This window comes from Haematobia irritans, chromosome 2 (assembly GCF_050003625.1).
Source record: "Haematobia irritans isolate KBUSLIRL chromosome 2, ASM5000362v1, whole genome shotgun sequence".
In the NCBI taxonomy this organism is placed as follows: Eukaryota; Metazoa; Arthropoda; class Insecta; order Diptera; family Muscidae; genus Haematobia; species Haematobia irritans.
Window position 1 is genome coordinate 99,132,736 of NC_134398.1, and position 20,069 is coordinate 99,152,804.

Sequence of the window (20,069 nt, forward strand, 5' to 3'; positions counted from 1 at the left end):
GAAACTTCCCGCATATGATTTTCGCCATAGTCTGCAGGTTTTAAGTCTCCTTCGGCTTCGCTAGGAGATTTTTTCACTGCTGACTCTACCGGAGGCTTGTCCGTTTCGGAATCCTTTGGTTGATCGCTTTTGTATGCCTTCATATGGATATCATGAAAGCCATAACTTACACGTCCTTGGGTCTGGGCTAGATGTGGCAGCGACTCTATGTTTAATATAAACACCGCATGTCGTCTTGGTCCATCCACCTCATCCAAACGACCAACCTTCCAATCGGCGGTTGGAAGATCTGGGTTACATTATTTTAGCCTCTCTAGTATTGACTCAGGATCAGGAGGGTTTGCCGGTATCCATGCATGTGCTCTAGGTTTAGCCGGTATGTCTTTTTTATCGACTAACTCCAAAGCGGCTCCTTCCCAAACTTCACCAATTAGCATCAATGCAGCTTTAAAGCAATCCATAGACCTCTGGTCCGCAAAAGCTATTAACTTATATCGTCCTTGATACCATCCAGCATCTTGCCCTCGAGGACTTGGTCCGGGAAACTTTTTTCGCACCTCTGAGTAGACACCAGACATCGCGTTCTCAATTTCCCTCCATTTTTGCCTTGGAATCATACCGTCCAATGCTCCTTTATTAATAATAGCCATCACAAGGCTGTCTTTTGCAACTGAGGCAAACGATCTTTGATCCCGTGTAGAGGATGGCAGCTCGTCCGGTGATCATTCCCTTTTTCCAGCTTCAAGAATTCCTTGAGCCCATTTTAAGGAATCGCTTTGCTTAGCCGACAACGTGCTTGGGTCGACTGATCCTAATTTCTTTAGGATAAACAAAGCATTTCTTCGTTCCTTGAATCTCTTTCGAGAGGGATTGCCTCCATTTGATATCGTCACTTTAGAAAAGGTTCGACTTGCCAAAGTGTCACCGCCAGTCGACCCGTTTAGAGGTCGACTAATTGGGCCTGACTCTTGGTCGCTGCACAAATTTATAACTTCAGTCATTACCCGTCCACTGGGCCCTGAAGTTAGCAACCCAGTGGATGACTTTGAATTTCGCTGCATGGTGGTTTATTATTTCCACCACACGTGAAATTCGTAATAAGTACTAGACACACATACACACCATTCCTATTTTGTTTATTGTTGGCACAGACCCGCTCACAGCCTGCATTCATTGACTTCTGCCAATCAACTGATCGACGATTGTGTTTGTCTTTTGTTTGATAGTTACTTCTTGTCTCATACGAAGATTCGTCGTTACTAAAGCAAAGTATTCTATCTTCACTAAAAATGTTTTGATTTACTCGTATCGTGACGATTACTTCATAACCAAAATATTGAAAAGAACTGTAAAACGACTCCTTTTGAATGGGATGGCTCTGCAATGCTTGACACTGTAATCGCTTTACAGTGGTTTTGTTTTATTCATTAATCGAAGTATTCGTGGAGTGTATTGCCTTCACTAGAACATCGATTACTTCGAATAGGCTTGTGCAGGCCTTTGATCCAGACTACGGGAGGTTCTAGCATCCACCAACTCCGCTCCGGGTTTCATTAAAACATCGGAGGGCAATTGGACAACGTCCAGTGAAGAGACGCTGGAGGTACTATTGGACACACATTTTCGAGGAAATCAGACGGTTGAACCAGGTTCTGGCGGTGCCACAGTGGCTCTGCGGTCGTTTCCTATCGAGGATATTGTATCGGAATCTAGAATAAGATGGGCGTTAAATAGCTTTGGACCATTCAAATCCCCCGGACCTGATGGAATTACTCCGGCGGAGTTACAAGCAGTGGCTGACAAAATTATCCCCTGGTAGTCGGCGATATATAAAGGATGTATCAACTTATCATATATTCCAGAAAAGTGGAGGGAAACAAAAGTCGTTTTCATACTTAAAGCGGGAAAAGCCTCTCACTCGAGTGCGAAGGATTTCCGACCAATCAGCTTATCCTCATTCCTACTTAAGACTCTGGAGAGGATGATAGATATTTATCTTAGAACTAGCATCGATTCAAGTTTGTTCTCGAAACGACAGCATGCATACTCGAAGGGCAGGTCTACTGAGACCGCATTACATGAACTAGTCAGCTTTATTGAAAGATCACTATCTGTCAAAGAATACACAGAGGCACTCCCCAAGGAGGAGTTCTATCACCTCTTCTTTGGAATGTTGATTTAAATAACCTTCTGGTTAACCTAGAAAAAGAAGGGATAAAAGTGGTGGAATACGCAGATGATGTGGCTCTAGCAGTCAGGGGAAATTTCCCATCCACAATCAGAGATATTATTCAGAGGGCCCTCCGAATGACTGAGAAATGGGCGAAAGACAATGGTCTTGGTGTAAATCCTGCAAAGACAGAACTAGTCATGTACTGCAAAGATCGCAAAACTCCCACGGTTAGGCCCATTTCCTTAGGGGGTATTGAAATTCCCTTTGGTGAGTGTGCAAAATACCTTGGCGTTATTTTGGACAGGAAGCTGAACTTTAAGCTTAATATTGAAGAAAGGGCGAGGAAAGCTCGTGCAAAAAGGCAATAGGAAAAAAGTGGGGACTAAAACCAAAAATTGTACATTGGCTATACACGGCAGTGGTTAGACCTATAATGCTATATGGTGTTGTAGTCTGGTGGCCGGCACTTCACCAGCCGACAAGTTTAGACAAAGTTCAGCGTATGGCGTGCTTGTGTATCTCAGGTGCATTCAGCAAGACAGGAACAAACTCCCTTAATGTCATACTGCATCTATTGCCTTTAGACATTTTGGCCAAACAGTCAGCTGCAACAACGGCTGTGGGGTTGCGCGAACTATCGCTGTGGTCGGAAAAAGGTTACGGTCACAGTTCTGTCCTCAAAATAATGCCAGATGTGCCTAACGTAGTGGATTACACTTTGGCGAGTCCACTTTTCGACAAAAAGTTTGAGACTCTAATCCCCAACAGTGAGGCGTGGTACACACAGACGCCGGGGAATAAAGAATATATGGATTTCTACACTGATGGCTCCAAATTGGATGGACAAGTGGGTTTCAGAGTATATTCTAATGAACTGGAACTTCGAATAGCGAAATGATTACCTAATCACTGTAGTGTTTTTCAGGCTGAAATATTAGCAATAAGAGAGGTGGCGAATTGGCTGAGAAGTAATGTTCCAAAAAATGTGGGCATTAATATATACTCAGACAGTCACGGCCATCGATTGCCGCAAATCTCTCAATGAGATGGCTGAGCAGTACAATATTCACCTAATATGGGTGCCTGGCCATAGGAACATACCGGGGAACTGCGAAGCCGATGAGTTGGCAAGGCTAGGGACTACCTTACATATTCCAGGGGAACTAGAATTTGTTGGTATGCCCCTAGCTACCTGCAAGCTCATGCTGCGTGAGAAGGCTGTTATGATGGCAAATGTTCGATGGGAGAATTGCAAGGGTTGTAACGACACCAAGCAAATATGGCCCCATTTCAACTTAAACCGCACACTAGATATGCTAATGTTCTCGAGACGTCAGATATCACTCCTGATATCTGCTATAACGGGTCGCTGCCTGATAGGCGAATTTGCAAAAACTATAGGTGCGAAGTATAATGACTATTGTATAAGCTGTCATGACGTGGAGGAAAAGGAATCAATAAAACACCTCTTGTGTGAGTGTCCTGCTTTTTGTGTAAGGCGTAAGCGAATTTTAGGGGCATATAGCTTTAGATTACTGGCTGACCTGGAAAACGTTAACTTAAGCAGTCTGGTAATGTTTTTGGAACAATCTGGTTGGTTCAACAAAGAAAAATAATCAAGAAGGTTCAGCGGTTACAACTAGAAGTGCCCATATGTAATAGGTACTTTTAGTTAATGTGGTATCACAATGGACTGAATAGTCTAAGTGAGCCTGAATCTTCATCGGGCTGCCACTTTAACCTAACCAACCTTCGGCAATATCCAATAATATATGCGCTTCCTGCAAAATATGTTTGGAACATATGTTAGAGAAGCAATTTTTTTGAGGGTGTGGCCATTTTAGAGCGATAATGCCAACTTAATACCGGCCTTAAAGGTAAAAATTAAATTATGTGCAAAATATTCGTTTATAAAAATTCATATTTATTAGTATTTTTAAAAACGATCAATTATAAATGCATTTAATATGGTGTTAAATATTGGTACAAAATAGTTCACGCCTAAATATGTTTATACACGACATCACGTTCTTCTTTTGTTAGAGTTTTTGAATTTCTTGGAAAATTTCAATCTTTTATACAAACATTTTTTTACAAAATTGTTATTTTTGCATTAAAAAAATAATAGTTTATCCAAAAGCGCAGTCCATTTCGTTTATATTTTTGGAATATATGTAAAAATAAATGTAAAAAAAAAATTGTTGCAAGGCGGACATGCTAACCATTGCTCCACGTGGCCAAAAAAAATGTATGTTTCTGTCTGTATTACAGAAAAAAGTGCTAAGAACTACAAAACCTCGTGGAGTGAGAAAGGTGTGGGGAATATACAATTAGTCAGACATAAAAGTTTTTAAGCACTATCTTTGGGAGAAAATTCTTCCAAGCATATAATATTTTTGGGCTCAAAATGCTCCCAATCATATAATATGTTTACATAAAACAAACATTATAATGTTTCGGTATATCCAAAATATGCATGGAACATATGTTAGAGAAGCGATTTTTTTGAGGGTGTAGTAACCGTAAATAAACAGTGCACTCGTGGTAGCGTGAACTAATTAAAACAAAGCGAGTTCACGTTAAATGTTCACTTTAGTGAACTTCAGCGAATTTCAGAACAAAACATAGCCATATTCGGGAGTTGTACACGTTCTATCGTGATAGTCCTTTATTTTTATTATTAGTAATATTAAAAAAAAAGATCGGCATAATATCAGTGGGTACGAAATTATAAAGCAATTTAAATTAATAATTAAAATTCACGAAGAAAAGCTAAACTAGATCACTAAAAAAATCCGTAGGTGTATTTGGAATTGTGAATCTCCGCCCGACTTTAGACTTTCCTTACTAGTTTTTCACTAATATTGTGTTCCACTCCAGGGCATTAGACGACTTAAATTTTACGTCTAACACATTTTGTCCAGATCGGGTCAAATGAATCTCCGCCCGACTTTAGACTTTCCTTACTAGTTTTTCACTAATATTGTGTTCCACTCCAGGGCATTAGACGACTTAAATTTTACGTCTAACACATTTTGTCCAGATCGGGTCAAATTTAAATATATGTATATGCACGGACAAAAAAGACTGTTTTTCATATGTTTGAGTGTAAAAATTATATGTTTGGCACTCAAATTTTTAAACACAATATTTTTAAGTGCAAGCATATAATGTTCATAAACTAGCATAACATGTTTGGGACATATATGTTAATATGTTAGAACATATTATGTTTGGGGCATAAAATGTTTGTAAACCTAATATGGTTAGATAGAAACATATGTTAATTTAGAAATAGACTACAAACATATATGTATTTAGAAAGAGAGACATAAAGTGTACACAAAGAAAATTTCATTAAAGATTTGAAAAATACTATGTGTGGATATAAACAAGTATAAATTTACAAATTTGGAGTGTACACATATATATATATATATATATATATATATATATATATATATATATATATATATATATATATATATATATATATATATATATATATATATATATATATATATATATATATATATATATGTTGTGATATAAGACTTCGCCAAAAATTGTATATGCTTAAGTAAAAATATTATATTTAGTATTCGGAGAGAAAATTCATTCGGAACCAAGAGAAAAGACATTTGAAAAACGAGCATGAGTTTTGTTTATCATTTTTTTTGTTTCGTCAAAACAAATCGGAACGTAGGACGTAAGTCAAAATATTCAAACAAAGGAAATTATAGGGATCTTCATAAAAACTAACGAAAGGGCACTATACACTGAAAAAAAGCATGCCCGGTTCCAAAAATTGTGTTTCTACTTTAACAATTTTGGTATTGATTCCGAGCCAATGAAACGGAGAATTTAAGTAAGGATACTTTTAAGACACAATTCTCTTTTAAATGTGGGTTTTGTGTATTTGACTCTATGAAGCAAATTTTAATTTACGCTTTTCCAGCTTTTTTCATATGCTATAAAAAGTCCGTTAAAAACAAGACTTCCAAAGATTGTGTTTCTACTTTAACAATTTTGGTATTGATTCCGAGCCAATGAAACGGAGAATTCAAGTAAGGATACTTTTAAGACATAATTCTCTTTTAAATGTGGGTTTTGTGTATTTGACTCTATGAAGCAAATTTTAATTTTTCGCTTTTCCAGCTTTTTTCATATGCTATAAAAAGTCCGTTAAAAACAAGACTTCCAGTAGAAATTATGTTATGTTTCAAGTAAAAACGTCTTTAAAATAAAGTGTTGAAAAATATGTAGCGGCAAAAATCGAATCCAGAATAACATTATAACTTTTTTCGGTAAATTGTATAATAACATGGTGGGGAATGGTCCAAAGCAACAACTGAATAAGTTTATTTTCTTTAAAATAAATTATTAAAGAAAAGTAAAAGGGTAAACATGGCCATTTTAACGCGATTATGCCAACTTTATACCGGCCTTAAGAATTAAATTAAGTACAAAATTATTCGTTAATACAAATTCATATTTATTTGTATTTCTAAATTAATGGTGCTACATGCCAGCAAACAATTGTTCACACCAAAATAAATGTATGTGCTGGTTGTAAAATTACTGTTTAGAATATAAATATAATGTGCTTTTGAATGGTTATCGTTAACCTTAGGATTCGATGGAAAAATATTTATATATATACTCGACTTCACGTTCTTCTTTTGTAAGAGTTTTTGAATTTTTTCGAAAATTTCAAACTTGTATACAAAAACTTTTTTTTTTGTTCCAAAATTTTTATTTTTGCAATAAAAAAGTAATATATGATTTGAACTCAGTCCATTTTGTTTATATCAAACACTGTTCTTTTCTGACTTTAAGTCTTTTATAAGACACACTTTACAGTTTCGTATTAAAAATTTAATATAGTAGTATGTAATGTTGAACACCTTTTCGGGATATTCCGAACGTATCTGGAATATATGTAAAAAAAAAATAAAAAAAAAATGGTATCGGTCGAAGCAGGGATCGAACCCAGGACCCTTGGCATGCAAGGCGGACGTACCAACCACTGATCCACGTCGCCAACAAATGTATGTTTAACAATGTTATGTTTGCATCGGCTCGTGGGCGCCGCAAGCTATGCTATATAAATATAACTTATAACGATAATTATCTCTTGATGACCATAACAGCTACGTAGCCCAGTGGATAGTGTGCTGGCTTACAAACTGTGTGGTTCGCTGTTCGAATCCTCCCGTCCGGCAAAAGGTAAAATTTAAAAAAAAATTATAAAATTGAATAATTTCTTCTACAATGTTTGTATTACAGAAAAAGGTGCTAAGAACTAAAAAACTCGTGGAAGTGAGAAAAATGTGAGGGAATATACAATTAAACAGAAAAAAATTTTTGAGCACAATCTTTTTTGGGAGAAAATTCGTCTAAGCATATAATATTTTTGGGTTCAACATGTTTCCAAACATATTATATGTTCATATAATAACATATAGTTTTTTTGGAAGACAACATTATTGAATTTGGATGGAAAAATACATAATGTTTGGAACTTAGACTACCCAAATATATTATATTGTTTAGACCAATAAGCTTTCAAACATATTATATATTGGAAGAAATCAAATATATAAATGTTTGGGCAATATCCAAAAATTTATATGCTTGAAGCAAAATGTGTTTGGGAGTTACAGAAGCGATTTTTTTGAGGGTGTGGGAACATACACTTTTATATATATATAACCCAGCAAATTTGAAGGATTTTAAACGGTAAAGAAAATCTGCATTGTGTTGCAGGGTATATTATAGTCGGTCCCGCACGACTTTAGACTTTGCTTACTTGTTTTACATTGAAGAAATTATCAATTGCAACGAAATGGTAATTATAGAACAATAGATAGGATGTCATTCTAGTATTGAATATGTTAATTGACCTATGCGTTCATTTAGTTTACAGATTTCTAATGGAAATAGTTAGACAGTTTGCCAAAATAATACAAATGATGTGCATTTTCTTAAACAAAATTAATGTGATACAATTGTATATAAATATATTGCAAAATGGTTGCAAAACATAGTTTACCTGTATTGATTGAATTGTCAAATTGGGAGCCAAAGTGAACCATATGTCCTCGAGAGAGTTAAAGTTGTGCCGAATAAAAATACTGCCATAAACATACATTCTGTTAGTGTAAAGGGAGATTATCAGAATTTTTTTTATTTACCTCACAATGTCATCGTCATTTAGTGAAACACTGTCAACTGCTAGTCGCTTCAACTGGGTTGTATTGCAAATCAAAGATTTTAGCGCAGCATTTGATATTGGACTGCTTAACATCTCGAGTCCTTCAAGGCTACTAAATTTATGATGATAGGGACTCGTGTATGTCAAGCCTTCCATCATATAGCAATCCAGATCCACGAGGCCGGGGCATATAAATGCCAATTTGTCCAACTCGATTTCTCCATTTCCTTTTATCATTGTCAAATGATTGAGATAAGTTCCCGTTATGTTCAAAAGACTCAGCAACTCAGGGCAGGAGAACTTGTAGATCTTCAATTTGCGTAAAAAGGTTTTCTCAAGAATATGCAAACAACCTGCCTTGGGCGTATCGAGATACAGTGATTGCAGATTCGGGCATGTCTTGACAATAACAGTTAGTGTGTCTATATCAGTTCCCGTATCGTGCAGATATTTTAATTTGCATTTGAAGTTTTCATCCACATTATCATGAATAAACTTTAGAGCTGGTCCTACAAAGGAGTAAGTCGATAGTGTTTCAACATTGGGGCAACGTTCTAAAAGTAAAGCAATATCTGAGTAGCAAATATTCTCCTCGCCCATCATTCCAACATCTATTATAGTCAGTTTTTCCGCGCATACACCTCTGCTCAGTGATTCTATTCCTATTTCTGTGATATCCGTCTCACCGGAAATGTCCAATACTTGTAGATTTTTGCAGTGCTCGGATATGCTTTCCAACAAATCGTCATTAGCGATGTAAGGAACATACAGTTTTGTGAGATATTGACACTTTTTAATTATCTCAAACATGTATATCATGTGCTCTTCTTTTATCCAAACTCCTTTCAAGTTTAGCACTCGTAATCCGGTACCCTGGGCCGCTATCACTTGCAATATTTTTTCGTAGTACGAAAATGGAAATACCTCCGTTACAAGAAAAGACACACCACAATTCAGCAACATTTGTAGACATGTAAATCGCATGTTTGCTTCCAAGTAATCGGAGCTCAGTATAACTCTTAACAAATCTTGGTAAATATTAGACGTTGCCCCAGCCGACTCCAAATATTCGTTGATATCTACCATAACAATATTAATGTCCATACCGATGTCTAATCCATATTTTGCATATCCTAGTGTTGATACTATGAGATTTGCCAATTCTCCCAGAGCGCTATCGCTCAATGATCGTACAATACACTTTTTGGCCATGTCCGTTTAATTTATTATCTGGCTAGCGAAGAATAGAAAACTATTTAAAAAGTCAGCATGCATGCATGTTTCACATCTACACACAAAAAACGAATAACCTAAGTTGACTTTGTAAAATCTTTTTATATGGAGTTGAAATGATTTATACAAGCTTTTGTTGACTTAGGAAAAAATTATTCGATCATTTTACAAAGTAAACTTGGTTCATGCTAAGTTCTTTAGTATTTCATAATATTATTCTAATGAAATGTTCATATTTCAAATTTTACAAATTTTATTGTTTATCCCTACAATGAAATTTGGAAACAAATACAAGAATATGATAAATTTCCATATTAATTATATGGCATCTTCTCGAATAGCCCAACGTTAAAAGGAACCTCTAATGCCCAAAGGCGGGCGGGCTGCGTTAAATCAGGAAGCTTTTAGTAAAATAAAAAGAACACTTAGTTAAAACTGTTCAAGAGGCTTTTCTATGTATAAGTGAGTACTATGTTCGAGTTTTTCACCAAAACACTAAATTAAAAGTGCAAACATATATATTAAGACATAACATTTTTATCAAGTCTCTTCAAATTATGGATGGAAAAGATCCAATGTATTGATTGCGACCCATTTAGTATTTCGAAATTAAGTGATTAAAAAAAGTAACCGTGAAAATAAACTGGTTTTCAGCTTGAAAACTGAACATAGTACTCAGCTTTATACTGAATTTTACCCGATAAATCTTTCTTATTTCGTTTTCTTGCTTTTGTGTATTTAACATTGAATATCTAATCAGTTAAAGTTAGGGCTCTTTTTAAAACCATAATCTGATTACGTTTTCTCATTTTTATATCCATAGCAAACATATACTTCGGTTAACAAGTTTAATACCAAACATCCACCTTCAACCCATACCACACTACAAGTAATGCTGTTGTGATTTTTCTCGAGATTTTGAATTTGATCCTGCTTTTCGTGTGCAATAAATATTTGTCAACAAAATAACATAATTGGGGTAACTAGTTACGAATATTTATAGCAAATTAGCGTAACCCGGCCCGCTTCGCTGCGCCTTCCGAAGTGTATTTGTAGGAACATTTTGCGTTAACTTAGTCAGCCATATCCCTCGTTCTAAAAACAAATTCGAAAAGAGTTGAATTCTTTCAAACAAATTGGACATCTTACTTTTTCGTTGGCTGCCAATTTCATGTAAATTTAAGTTCTTTACTAAAAAACAGTATGGCAGAAAATTATGTACCGAGTTCCCATTTACGGACAACCCTCTACTTTCCATTTTCAAAAAATCCGACAAAAGGGTACCCCATCTTCGCTCCACCCAACCTGATATCGGTATATCACGTACTCTATATTAATTTCACAAACTACCCAACGGCCCTTAAAATTCCAACCAGATATCGAAAAATTTTGTACTAATTTAAAAATCAATTATTAATTTAATCACCTCCTCACACGTTCCCTGTAAATTTCAAGTAGATCGGAGAAGGTTAAATTTTGCTCTATTGTTTTAAAGGGGTATAAAATATCAACAAACAACAAAGTGAATAGCACCCTTAACCATCCCTGAAAATTACAAGAAAATCTAGAAACTTTCCTTCAGGTGTTGGGGTAGGAGAAGGTTCCCTCCCCGTCCAAATACCCAAACAACAGGTACACCACATTGATTTCATAACCTTCCCCCACTGCCCAAGTGGTTCCAAATCATTTTTTTTGGAAATAATTCTGTAACTTTTGAACGGATAAAGATATCAACATAAGTTCTGTGTGTGAAAGCTTAAGTGGTTTCCTTTAAGTTTGCAAATTTTTGGGTCCCTAGTCGGTCCACGGACTGACCTGTAGGCGTTGAAAGTTGGTCACCTCGGGGGTATGAAATTTTGTTTTAGCTGTTAACTCCGCAATTTTGAACCGATTTCGATGATTTTTTCTTAACTGGTAGAACAGTCAGCGTGCGTGTGTAATTATCTTTTACGGTTCGAAAGATATAGGCCCCACAATTTTTTTTTTTCAAAATGTTGACAAAGTGGGGTCAGTATTTTGAACCTCCGTTTTTCAATGGATTCGTAATTTTTCTTCTTAACTGCATTCCTTACAAAATTCTACGAATTCTAGAAGAAAAAACTGTGTACCCATGTGCTTTAGATTAAAAGTTGTAAAGTCCACAAATTAGAATTTCAAAAAATATCGAATATTTACCTTTTTTTTTTAAAGGCACATACATTCTTTCTGTCGTAAAATTTTATTATAGATTTCTCCAAACCTTTTTTACTTGTTTCTTATAGACCGCCAAATATATTCGTTTTAAGCTTTTATCGGCCATTTTGGTCAAGTAGTATATGAGTTCTTCTCCTCCCAAAATCGGCAATTTTTCAAAAAGAAAAAATTTTGTTTTCAAAAATTCTCATTCGGCAAAGCACCGATTGCTGTTTTCCAAAAAACCCTATGTGTCCAATAACTAACTGTAAAAGGTTTCAACATTCTACCAGTAAACAGCTGAGAAATGTGCAAATTACACAAAAAATAAAGTTTTTTCAATATATGTCCCCACTTTGGGGATTTTTGATACCAATTTTGGGAATGGTATATTCAGTAATATTTCTTAAAACAATTTTCCCTGCAACATTTAATAAAAATCATAATCATAATATCACAATTAGTTCAAAAGTTATTAAGGTTTCAATTCAATTTTTTCAAAAATCGGAATTTTTGAAAAAAATTTCCGTGCATCAAAAACTTCAAAGTTTCGTATTTTTTGTTCTTTACAATTGCATAGAAATAAAGCTCTCTCAAATACCTTTCCAACGACCCGTGCTTAGTCAAATGCGCCAAAAACTTGCACTAAACGTCACTAACTCAGGTAAAATAGTGCATTTCTGCAAAGGTACGTTTATATGGGGACTATACCTAAAGCTGCATTTAAATCAAACTCGGCACACTTGACGATACTATCAAATATACTGCTTATTCGAAATTTGAAGCAAATCAGAGAAAAAATCTGGCTTCTATTGCCATATAAGTGCATATCGGCCGTAAACTTAGAGGAAAACAATTCAGATTTCACACACAGAAAAAATTATGTTGAATATCTTTATCCGTTCAAAAGTTACAGAATTATTTCCAAAAAAAGCTATTTGGAACCACTGTGCGACCTTTGTAAATTTCAAGAAAACTTGAGAATTTAGTTATTTTCAGTTTTAGAGGAGGTCCCCCTTCCCCGACCAAATAGCGAAAATTGATGTAGCGTATCTTGTGTAAACGCCCCACAAAATATCAAGCAAATTATAATCCCAATTTTCAAAAAGCAGGGCAAGGGGCGGCCCCTCTTCCCATCCAAATATCTCAAAATCAGGTATCCAATATTAATTTCATAACCTCTCCCCACGTCCTCTGTATATTAAATTGGAAAAGTAGAATTGTTTCTCTGTATGTACTTAAGGAGAAGCGGATGTCTCCCTATGTCCTTTTATTTTTCCCCGACCAAATATTAAACAATCAGGAACCTGATATAAATTTCATAATCTCACCCAGTTTTTCCATAAAATTTCATTCGGGGGACTTTAGATGTAATTTAAATAGCTGTACTTAAAAAAAATTCAAGTAGAGTGGAGGTCCCCTCGAAAAATAAAGTAGCCGTTCTTTGTCTAGACGCCACCTTCAACCTTCCCTGAAAATTTCAAACAAATCGGATAATTTTATTCCAAGCTTCAAAAAGTCGGATCTTTATCTAGATGCCAATGAAAAATTCAAGGAAGTCGGTCATCTTTTGTCCAATTTTCAAAAAGGTGGACAAAGGGGGGGTCCGCCTCCGCGACCAGGTGCCAAAAAATAATGTACCCCATTTTCACCACATGAGCGCCCCCTATGATCTCTGAAAGTTTCAAGTAAATCAGTTCAGCCGTTTCCGAGCTTACCCGGAACATACAAATAAACAAACATACTTTGAATTTTATATATAGATAGAAAATAGCAAATAGAAAAAGTAATTCTTGGCTCTTCCGCCAAGAAATTAGAATAGATTTTCATCTGGCGACACGCCGCTAGCCGTCACGGTATTCCGTCGCTGATTTTTGGCTTCCCATAAGAACTACACGTAACTAGCGAAATTTAAAGTCATCCACTGGGTTGCTATCTTCAGGGACCAGTGAACGGGTATCGACTGAAGTTATAAATTTGGGCAATGACCAAGAGTTAGGCCCAATGCCTTGTTAATCCTGAAGAAATTAGGATCAGTCGATTATCATTCAACCGTCGAACTGAACGGACGTGTTTTTAATAGCGAATTATTTCATCGTAATAAGTACTTATTAAGAATTTCGAGTGTGGTGGTAAATTAAGCCACCATGCAGCGAAATTTAAGGTCATCCAATGGGTTGCTATCTTCAGGGACCAGTGGACGGTATCGACTGAAGTTATAAATTTGGGCAATGACCAAGAGTTAGGCCCAATTAGTCGACCTGTAGACGGCTGCGATAATTTGACAAGTCGAACCTTTTCTAAGGTAACGACATCAAAAGGAGGTAATCCCTCACGAAGAAGATTCAAGGAACGCAGAAATGCTTTGTTTATCCTAAAGAAATTGGGATCAGTTGACCCAATCACGTTGTCGGCTAAACAAAGCGATTCCTTAAAATGGCCTCAAGGAATTCGTGAAACTGGAAAGAGGGAAAGATCGCCGGATGAACTGCCGTCTTCCAAAAGATCAAAGATCGTGTGCCTCAGTGGCAAAAAACAGTCTTGTTATGTCAATTGTTAACAGGGGAACAGTGGACGGTATTGTTCCAAAGCACAAGTGGGGGAAATTAAGAATGCTTTGTATGGCGTCTACTCACAGGTGCTGGAAAGTTTCCCGGCCCAGATCCTCGACACCAAGAGGCTGGTTGGTATCAAGGCGATTTAAGTTAGTCGCATTTGAGGACCAGAAGTCTATAGAATGTTGTACAGCTGCGTTGATACTAATTGGTGAAGTTCGAGAAGGAGCTGCTCTAGAGTTAGTCGAGAAGACACATCAGCTAGACATGGAGTACATGCGTGAATACCTGCAAACACTCCTGACCCTGAATCTATTTTAAATGGACTGAAACAATGCAATCCAGATCTTCAAACAGCTGATTGGAAGGTTGGCCGTTTGGATGAAGTGGATGGACCAAAACGGCATGCAGTGTTTGTATTGAACACTCAATCTTTGCCACATATAGTCCCAGAGCCGTGTATGTTATGGCTTTTAATATATCGAAATGAAGGTATATAAAAACGATCAGCTAAAGGATACAGAAATGGACAAGCCTCTGTCTGAATCAGGAATAAGCAGATTTTCTTGCGAAGTCTAGGAAGATACCAAAGATACAGACATGAATGGACACCGTATGCGAGAGGAGGTTTGTTTTTACCAGCGTACGAAAACAAACAAAAAAACGTTTCCAATTGTTTCGTTTCGTACAATCCACATATCCAAAACGAAACGAAACCCCAAGATAACGGCACTTGCCTTTCGTTTTGTATTGTTTTTGTTCGTGAGGGGAAACCAAACCTAAACTGAAAAGTACTGCGGTGCGGTAAAATATACAAAGCAAAACAGTACACATTGAATGCAAACGTATCGAAAACATTTCATTAAGTCGTTGCAAGAAGAATAAACTTGAATTTTTTTTTGTTTTGCATTATTTATTCAATCAATTTATTCTTGGAACAATAACACCTGTGACATTTGTAAATATGACTTCTTTTAACATTGTTATCATCGTTTCGCTCATCAAACGTTTGCAAACGTTTTATTCCCATTTCGTTACCGAACGAAACAACTTGGTGCCGCAAATCCGAATGTTTGTTGTTTTGTTTTTGTCTGCATACAAAACGATTGACGAAAATTGAAAAGTTTGTGACTTTAAATGATACGTACCTCCATCGTTTTGTTTGTTTTCGTACACTGGTTTCTACTGCCTCAAAACTCACCAAAGTTGAACCGATGGTTATTGCGAGAGTCACCGAGGTCTGTAAAAAGGACATTCTTGATGATTCGATTGAAAGTCTGATGTGCCGGTTGTTGAAAATCTGGTCCTACGGATCCTCCAGATAAATCTTCACCATTGTAAGTCTGCTTGTGCTGCCTTAAAAGTTCTCCTGATGAAAGGGGACATATATAACAGAGAACACAGTAGTAAAGCAATCACCCAAATTGGTTACCTCATATCTCAGCAGTTTGGTTTTCTCTTAAGGCCGGTACTATGTTTGTTGGCGCAAAAAAGTTCCCCTAAATCATTCTTTCGCGTTGAAAAATGATAGTGTTGACAATATATTTTGAAGGAAGAAATACAGTCATTTTGGTACTTTTTTGCGTTTATTTCTGCGAAATATCATTGACAACATCGCAATATGATTACATATACATTCGCAACTAGTGGCTCGATGGTTTACACACACATGATAATTGATTTGAAAAAGAAGAAGCATGACCACTAATTTTGCAAATAGCTTTGGATTAAAAAAAACTATTTTACAATGCTGTATTTTATTTTTTGGAACACAGCAATTAATTCTGGTGATTCCATTCGTTGCTACCACGTACTATACATGTTGGTTGAAGTGCTAATGCTTGTTTTGCAACATCAATTGCAGTGCCTCCTTTTGTCTACATTTTGTGTTGCGTTTACTATCCCGATGCCTAGTACAAAAGAAACGATTGTAAAATGTAATTCACCAAATAAAGCTTTTATTTAATTAACATTTGTGTTTAAATTCCATTATTTATATTTCACCATATAGTAGGGAGCGGCTAGATGGTGGTTGCTACTTAATTACGGAAATACCACTCCATTTTATATTTTGTTTTATCAATCGATCTGATTACACTTTTAAATAATAATCCAATCCACGTTTGTATTATAAATTCACAAAAATCAGGTTGATAAATAAATGATTTCTAATTCACATTGCAAAAGGCGCCATGTTATGAAAATACTGACTACGCGATTTACGACAGTTTTTCAACTCGAAAAAAAAAAAACAAAGTACCACAAATGATAAAAATTTGCCTAGTTTTTCGCATTTTTTGGTTTTGTATGTAGTTTCAACTCTGAAACCGACCAGGGCTGCCAATTTTGCGATTTATCGGCATTTTTATGATTTTTTACTCACAAAATGGACAATTCCAATTTTTTCCGATTTTAACGATATTAACTACGTACTTTAGACACACAGTTTAGGGAGTTAAAGTTTTTTACATTTTGAAGAAATTTTTGAAAATATTAAAATAAAGTTGACAAATTTTGGGCAAAAATTCGGAAACAAAACGTGGAGTACTTTGGCTTTACGAGTTTTGTCAAAATTCCTACAAATAATTATGATTCTTCCAAACTCCACAGCAACCGTAGAAATTGTTAAAAAACTAAAATTAGATGATAGCTGGAGAATAATTCATTGGATGGAATATTCTGCTCAAAAAATAACCTAAAATTAAATAACTCAAGTTGTTTTAATACCAAAATTGGTAATGATTTACTCAGAATGTGCAATAGAAACTTTTACTAATTATGATAAAATTCTAGTACAGTATAAAAATAACCGCATATAGGCATATCTATCGGAAACACCATCAAAAATCACCTGTTTTGGAAAACACGGGTCTTTTTCTTTAATTTCAAAATATTTAATTAAAACAAGTATATACGGCCGTAAGTTCGGCCAGGCCGAATCTTATGTACCCTCCACCATGGATTGCGTAGAAACTTCTTCGAGAGACTGTCATCCACAATCGAATTACTTGGGTTGTGGTATCTTAAAACTTCTTAACATCGTTTTCTAAATTGTGAGTTAGTCCATACGTGGTATATATTAGACAAAAAAGTTATGTATAGTTAAGTCTACAAATAATTACGAATCGATATGGACTTTCGCACGGTACGTAGATAGCCAGAATTGAAATATGGGGGTCGCTTATATCGGGCCTATATAGAATTATGAACTTGATATGGACCAATTTTTGTGTGATTGGCGATCGATTTATCTGAGGGCTATATATAACTATAGACCGATATGGACCTAGTTAGGCATGGTTGTTAACGGCCATATACTAGCACAATGTACCAAATTTCAAGTGACTCGGATGAAATCTGCTCCTCCAAGTGGCTCCAAAACCAAATCTCGGGATCGGTTTATATGGGGGTTATATATGATTATGGACTGATATGGACCACTTTTGGCATGGTTGTTAAATATCATATACTACCACCACGTACCAAATTTCAACCAGAGCGGATGAATTTTGCTTCTCCGAAAGGCACCGGGGCTACATATAATTATGGACTGATATGAACCAATTCCTGCATGGTTGTTGGATAACATATACTAACATCACGTACCAAATTTCAACCGAATCAGATGAATTTTGCTCTTCCAAGAGGCTCCGGAGGTCAAATCTGGTGATCGGTTTATATGGGGGCTATATATAATTATGGACCGATGTGGACCAATTTTTGCATGGTTATTAGAGACCATATACTAACACCATATACCAAATTTCCGGATCGGATGAAATTTGCTTCTCCTCGAACAATCGCAAGCCACATTTGGGGGTCCGTTTATATGGGGGCTATGCGTAAAAGTGGACCGATATGTCCCATTTGCAATACCATCCGACCTACATCAATAACAACTACTTGTGGCAAGTTTCAAGTCGATAGCTTCTTTCGTTTCGCAGTTAGCGTGATTTCAACAGACGGACGGACGGACAGACATGCTCTGATCGACTTCACCACGATCCAGAATATATATATATATATATATATATATATATATATATATATATATATATATATATATATATATATATATATATATATATATATATATATATATATATATATATATATATATATATATATATATATATATATATATATATATATATATATATATATATATATATATACTTTATGGGGTCTTAGAGCAATATTTCGATGTGTTACAAACGGAATGACAAAGTTAATATACCCCATCCTATGGTGGAGGGTATAAAAATGATACTCAATTAATTACAGTATTTTAGAAAAATAGATTTTTTATACAAAAATTATGATTTTTTTTTTGTTTAACCAGAAAATGATTTTTATGGTAATGTTATTTGTATACAAAACTGTTTTCTTTATATATTTTTTTATTGAAATGCATGGTTGTGTACACTAATTTTCTGTTTTTTATATGAAATAAATACTTTTGTTTTGTGTTTACCCAACAAATATGTTTAATTTTAATATTATTTATATTTCCGATTTTTTGACGATTTTTAAAATGCAAGTGCCGATTATGACGATTTTTATCGAAAAAAGTGACGATTTTTCTTGAAATTTTATTGGCAGCGCTGGGCATATACACAGAAAAAAATGAACTACTTCGTGCGAAAATTGAATGTTCTTAAAACACGGAAAACGTAATAACGCCGTCTCAGAGAAAGAAAAAACTAAAAGTAGAGAAAAATGCATTGGCGCAAAATCATGACCATACTAACCATTCATACGGAAATTTTCTTTTGCTTTAGTTTTCATTGATCTTATGTGTACGGCCATTGAGCTGTATACCAACACAGATAAAAATAACTTTTGTTGGAAAACCAATAACAAAATTTGTTAATTTTCCTCCAACAAACTAATTTGTACTTTTAATAACCATTACTACAAAAAAGTTGTTACCATTCGTTACCATCAGAAGGCAACAAATAATTTGTGTTCTCAATAACATAATGTGTAAGTAATTTGTTGAGCATCCAACAGTACAAAATATTTGTTGTTGAACGTTACGTTTAATCCTCAACAAATATTTTTGAATTTGGACGAAAAAATTTGTATGTGGTTTGTTCAATGACCTGTAACATTTATTGGTGTATTGACAAAAAATTAAATTGAAATTAAAATTGACAGAACTATGCTATCAATTGCACAAAAATTGCAAAATTGCCGGAACAATTTTAGAGATATTTGGTTAAGTACACGCAGAGAAGGAATATGACCAAAATGTTATTTTTGGACGGGGAACTAGCAAGCATTTTGACAACTTTTTGCCCAGTGTTATATATTCTAGTTAATTAGAATTGCAATAACCCTAATCCCGATATTAATATGGTTTTATTAATTATCTCATACAACAAACACATTTAAAAAACTACCAAATTGAAAAATATAAATTTTTCACAGACATTTATAAATGCTTATCTGTATTCTCTGATTAGTGAGCTCTTTGCTTGCTATCATACACGTGCATGTGCTCATCCTCATTGTGTTCTAACGGTGTTCTTCGCATACTTCTTTTAGCAGACGTGCATATTCTCAGCGATGTGCGCGTAACCAAAGATTACAGATTTGAGGAAGATGGGAGATGGGAGAGAAACTATGTTAAATTTTAGGCAACAACAAAAAAATTACATTTTCCCCTTTATGGAAATTTATTTCGTGCTCTTAATTTCTTTTTATTTGCATTTTA

The 20,069-nt window shown here is 35.3% G+C and overlaps 1 protein-coding gene across 24 annotated transcripts in view; it reads right to left on the reverse strand.

Annotated features, from left to right (window-relative positions):
• The window catches only part of LOC142225862 (uncharacterized), a 201,049-nt gene that overhangs the window by 92,813 nt on the left and 88,167 nt on the right, over positions 1 to 20,069 (reverse strand). For 9 of the 24 annotated variants that reach the window (XM_075295682.1, XM_075295684.1, XM_075295694.1 and 6 more), the window contains exons 2-3: positions 8,371 to 9,678; positions 8,229 to 8,310 (exon numbers count right to left, since the gene is read on the reverse strand). In XM_075295682.1, the coding sequence (XP_075151797.1) occupies positions 8,229 to 8,310; positions 8,371 to 9,602 (1,314 nt within the window). In that variant the 5' untranslated portion in view covers positions 9,603 to 9,678. The remainder of the gene's footprint in view (positions 1 to 8,228; positions 8,311 to 8,370; positions 9,679 to 20,069) is intronic. The other 15 variants (XM_075295699.1, XM_075295696.1, XM_075295686.1 and 12 more) reach the window with 3 other exon arrangements.